This window comes from Octopus bimaculoides, chromosome 14 (assembly GCF_001194135.2).
Source record: "Octopus bimaculoides isolate UCB-OBI-ISO-001 chromosome 14, ASM119413v2, whole genome shotgun sequence".
NCBI classification, from domain to species: Eukaryota; Metazoa; Mollusca; class Cephalopoda; order Octopoda; family Octopodidae; genus Octopus; species Octopus bimaculoides.
Window position 1 is genome coordinate 6,505,731 of NC_068994.1, and position 5,660 is coordinate 6,511,390.

General features: G+C 40.6%; 1 protein-coding gene across 1 annotated transcript in view; it reads left to right on the plus strand.

Annotated features, from left to right (window-relative positions):
- Positions 1-5,660, plus strand: part of LOC106873393 (ADP-ribosylhydrolase ARH3) — an 11,277-nt gene that overhangs the window by 2,751 nt on the left and 2,866 nt on the right. Inside the window, exons 2-4 of the mRNA XM_014920739.2 lie at positions 1,801-1,918; positions 3,087-3,300; positions 4,520-4,719. Of these exons, the coding sequence (XP_014776225.1) occupies positions 1,801-1,918; positions 3,087-3,300; positions 4,520-4,719 (532 nt within the window). The remainder of the gene's footprint in view (positions 1-1,800; positions 1,919-3,086; positions 3,301-4,519; positions 4,720-5,660) is intronic.

Genomic DNA, 5,660 nt, shown 5'->3' on the forward strand with positions numbered 1-5,660 from the left:
AAGGTTTTTAGTGTATTAAAGTTTATGGGAGGCCCGACTTCACATATAGGACCTGAAGTGATTTTTTTGAGGTAATGCGTTTTAAACATCCTTACAATGAATATTTGTCGGTTAGTTCCTTGAATGGACGAAAAAATTTATTCAAAGTATGAACAGGAATGTATTTTACAAAAGAAAGACAAAAAAAAGGAGGGGAGAAAGAAAAGATGAAAAAAAAAGGAAAAATAAACATCAGTGCAGCATCAAGTACTTCAATTGGTCTCACACCTCAAGTACTTCAATTGGTCTCACACCACAAGGTTCAATGGATCCTACTGAAGCAAGCCAGCACGCTCGCAGCATAAGCACGGATGATGACAAAGCTGAAGCGATGGGACAGCCAAGCACCCTCACAGACATCACCTGTTACCTCGTTGAAGCGAGCTGCCAGCGATAAGAACTTTGCCGTTAGTGACCCCAGTCCCTCCAAACATCTCAAACGCCACAAGTCCCGGCGGCATTCAGAAAAGTTGAGCTTTTTTTAGTGGTAGTATCTGCAAATACCTTTTTGATGGATTATGATTATGTCGGAATTTAATGCGGAAAAAGAAATTAGTTTGCGCGCACATATCCATACTGATTCAAACATGGACACCAAATCGTTAATCGTTAATTAACGAAGTTAACATTTTCGTTAACGATTTCACTTTTAAGTCAACTTTGGAAATCATTATCGGACTAATTAACTTTCTACAAATATACCTCGGACTATGTAGATTCCGAAAACATACGAATTTAGGGGGTGGGGCAATTGGGGGTTACTTTTAAGGACCGTTCTCCACTCGGGTGTGTTTCGGAACAAGTCATCCATATTGGTTTCATTTTCTTCGTTTTGTGCGTTTGTGCATCCATAGATTTCTACTGAAGCAGCAGGCAATGAAACTGTCACCAGAAAACTCGTTATGCTAAAAATACCAGCTAAAGGTCTAAACGTTTCTAACAGAAAGACATTGAATAGAACTTTTGAACTTTTTAAAATACATATGTGTGTGTGAGAAATAGAGGGGGGACTAGAAATCTACAGATGCACAAACGCACTAAACGGAGAAAATGAAACCAATATGGACGACTTGTTCCGAAATATCCCCGAGTGGGGAACGGTCCTCAAAAGTAACCCCCTGTTGTTTTCCCCCAAAATTTCTGTTCTCAGAATCTACATAGTCCGAGGTATATTTGTAGAAAATTTCATTAAAAAATATCTATTTTCTTGAAAGTTAAGACGAATTGAAGTGGACGCCTGTGAATTTTCCGAAATTCCCCACTCACCCACTCCTAAAACACTTTCCTCCAAAAGTTTCGTATATTCGGAATCCACATGATATAACACATATTCGTGGAAAATTTCATTAAAAAATATCCATTTTTCTGAAAGTTATGATCATCCAAAGTCGGTGGGGCAGGAATCTGTAGTTATGCCCGTATTGTACCCTGCAAGCACTACAATAACGCGACGCAGAGTGGTTGGACAGTTTGACATGGTTTCTATGGCTAGAGGCCCTTCCTAATGCCAACCACTTTACAGTGTACTGGGTGCTTTCTTTTTTTCATGGCACCAACCCTAGTGAGGTCACCGAATTGCTAACAAGACTTAAGTTGCCCTTCGACTAGGTGGGGCTTCATAGTAGGTGATGAGAGGTTAAAGCATGAAAGAAGGGGCCCGCAGCGGGTTAATTTCTCAGAGCCACCATCAGCATGAATGATGGTTAAGTATTGTTGTAACCAGCTAAAGTAACAGCCTTTTGTTTTTGTTGTTGATTTCAGAGTCACCAGAAAAAAGGAAAGAGTCTTTGTATTTTACAGACGACACTGAAATGAGAGAAGGTATTGAAGAGTCGCTGCTGGAGAAGAAAGGTTTTGACAAAAAAGACATGGCTATAAAGTAAGCAGTGTGTTTGGGTGTGTGTTCATTTGTTCAGCTTTACGTCCGTTTTACTATGTTGGTATGAGATGGAAGAGTACTTATTTTTGAGGCAGTATTTTTAAAAACAGATACGCTTCCGGTTTCCAACCTTTTCTTGTTCTTCACAAATTAGGGAGTATTTTATTCCACTACTTTGAGTGCGCAAAGCTATAGGATGTAATGTTCACCAGACACATAAACATAGCAACACCATTTTTCCATTCAGACAATTCTCGTGCCGGTGGCACGTAAATAGCACCATTTGAACGTGACCGTTATCAACGTCGCCTTCCTGGCACGTGAAAAGACATTCGAGCGAGATCGTTGCCGGTGCCGCTGGACTGGCTCCTGTGCAGGTGGCACGTAAAATACACCATTTTGAGCATGGCCGTTGCCAGTACTGCCTGACTGGCCTTTGTGCCAGTGGCACGTAAAAGCACCCACTACACTCTCGGAGTGGTTGGCGTTAGGAAAGGCATCCAGCTGTAGTAACTCTGCCAAATCAGATTGGAGCCTGTCTTTACACGTGCCAGGAAGGCGACGCTGGGCATGTACATAATTCCTCATCTCTTAAATATAGAACTATATTCACAAATGTTATCATATAATGTTATCATATAATGTTATCATATAATGTTATCATATAATGTTATCATATAATGTTATCATATAATGTATTATAAGATGCAGAAATAAATTTATTTCTCAAACGCGTGATAATGCTACGCTTCTAAAAAAAAAAAAAAACTTTGTTTACTTTCATCGTAAAGTTGAATTTAACGTTAGCGTCTTATGAAGCTAAATTTATAAGTTCTAAAATTGCAGAAGAATTCTTTGCTGGGTAGTTTAGTTTAATGGTAAAACACTTGACGCGTAATCACAGAGATGTGAGTTCAAGTCTCATGGCTGGCCAGTAACGTATTTTTCTGCAATAAATGGATAATTTATCCTGATCTCGCTATTTATAGCATTATCACACGTTTAAGAAATAAATTTATTTCTGCATCTTACAATACATCTCAACGCTTCTAAAAAAAAACTTTGTTTGTTTACTTTCATCTTAAAGTTGAATATAATGTATTATGGTTGTGTACACATTGTGTTTATGTATCTGTTTCTCATTTGGTTTATTTTGTTTCCTATTAAGGTTTGCTGAGCGTTACTTTGTCAGTCCTCCAAAACGTTCTTACGGATGCCATATTCCGAATGTCTTCATGGCCTGGAAGAGAAGCAACTACGAGGACATTGACACACCAGCCATGAGCCAGTTTAACGGCACCGGTTCCTATGGTAACGGCGGTGGCATGCGCATTGCACCAGCAGCTCTTTTTGCTCATAACCAAAGTCCTGAGAAGCTGAAGGTTGGTAACATGATGACCGTTACTTCTTCATGTTGATGATATTACTGCTGCTGCTGTTGTTACTGTTGTTGTTGTTGTTGTTGTTGTTGCATGGTAACCACCCCATCCACTGATCCTGCAGATCAAAACAAGTTCTGGGCTTAATCTTCCAGACTTTTTATTTTCTTTTTTTTTAAACTTAATAGGCGCAGGAGTGGCTGTGTGGTAAGTAGCTTGCTTACCAGCCACATGGTTCCGGGTTCAGTCCCACTGCGTGGCTCCTTGGGCAAGTGTCTTCTGCTATAGCCTCGGGCCGACCAAAGCCTTGTGAGTGGATTTGGTTGACGGAAACTGAAAGAAGCCCGACGTATATAGGTATATATATATATATATATATATGTGTGTGTGTTTGTGTGTCTGTGTTTGTCCCCCCAACATCGCTTGACAACTGATGCTGGTGTGTTTATGTCCCCGAAGTAGCAGGAGCAGCAGCAGGTGATGATGATGATGATGATGATGATGCCTTTACCATCCCCGAGATCGACTTTGCCTTTCATCCTTTCGGGGTCAATAAAATAAGTACCAGTTAAACACTGGGGTTGATGTGATCAACTCATCCCCTTCCCCAAAATTGCTGCCCTTGTGGCAAGATTTAAAACCATTATTATTGTTATTATTATTATTATTATTATTATTATTGCGTGGCCGTTGCCAGTACCGCCTGACTGGCCTTCGTGCGGGTGACACGTAAAAGCACCCACTACACTCTCTGAGTGGTTGGCGTTAGGAAGGGCATCCAGCTGTAGAAACTCTGCCAAATCAGATTGGAGCCTGGTGTTGCCATCCGGTCACCAGTCCTCAGTCAAATCGTCCAACCCATGCTAGCATGGAAAGCGGACGTTAAACGATGATGATGATGATGATGATGATTATTAAGTCAACATGGTGGCAGAGCCGTTAACATGCCAGGCAAAATTCTTATCAGCATTTCATTTGTATTTGCCTTCTGAATTCAAATTCCACCGAGGTTGACTTTGCCTTTCATCCTTTTGGGGGTCAATAAGATAAGTACCATTTGAGTGCTAGGATCAATGTAATCAACTTACCCCCTACTCCAAATTACTGGCCCTGTAACCAAAATTTGCACTTCTTGCCAAGGATCATTTATATATAGTTTCCAGTTCTTTTTTTTTTTTTTTTTTTTTTTTTTTTTTTTTTGCTTTTCTTTTTCTTCCAACAGGAGCTGTCTGATAAAATAACTAAACTGACGCATACCCATATTTTGGGTATCCATGGGGCATACTTGGAAGCGTTGTCAGTCTGGCTCGCACTGAAAGCTGAACAATCTCAGTTTTCTACCAAGGGGTTTGTGGACCAATTAAAAGAAAAAATGAAATTCTATGAAGATGAATATTCAAAGAGAGAAGAAAATAAGGACAAGTATGTTTGAAAATTTATTAACCTAGATGTTTGGGAGCATTTATTGCTTTTTTTTTTATTGTGTTGAGAATTTGTCATCATTGTCATCATCATCATCATCATCATCATCATCGTTTAACGTCCGCTTTCCATGCTAGCATGGGTTGGACGATTTGACTGAGGACTGGTGAAACCGGATGGCAACACCAGGCTCCAGTCTGATTTGGCAGAGTTTCTACAGCTGGATGCCCTTCCTAACGCCAACCATCAATGTTTTATAATCCGCTTTTCCATGGTTGCATGGGTTGGATGGAATTTGCTCAAGGTACATGCTTTCTGCTTTTTAACCTTTTAGCATTTAAACTAACCAAATCCAGCCAAAATATATGCCACCAGTTTTATGTTGAAACCAGCAAGATCCAGCCTCTCACGCCTCCTCTACAATGTCATTCTAAAAATAGTCAATCACATCAACAAGTTCTCAAAACTTTGAGAAAATTCATGATTAATTCAAAGGGCAAAGAACTAAGACCCCGCCATCTCGATCATGAATGATGATGGGATCCACCTAGAAAGTTCCCCTCCAAGGCACAAGTCTGAGCAAGGTTCTTTATGGAAGACCAGCAGTCACCCATAGACACCAGCCTCCCCTCTCCGCACCACCAATGTTATCCAAGGGAAAGGCAAAGGCTGATACAGCTTGGTACCAGTGATGTCACAGTTCATTTCGACAGCTGAGTGCACTGGAGCAACGTGAAACAAAGTTTCTTGCTCAAGAGCATAACACACAGCCTCCTCCTCCTCATCATCATCATCATTCAATGTCCATTGTCCATGCTGGCATGGGTTGGACAGTTTGACCAGGACTGGTAAGCTGGAATGCTGCACCAGACACCAATCTGATTTGGCAGAGTTTCTACAGCTGGATGCCCTTCCTAATGCCAACCACTTTGAGAGTGTAA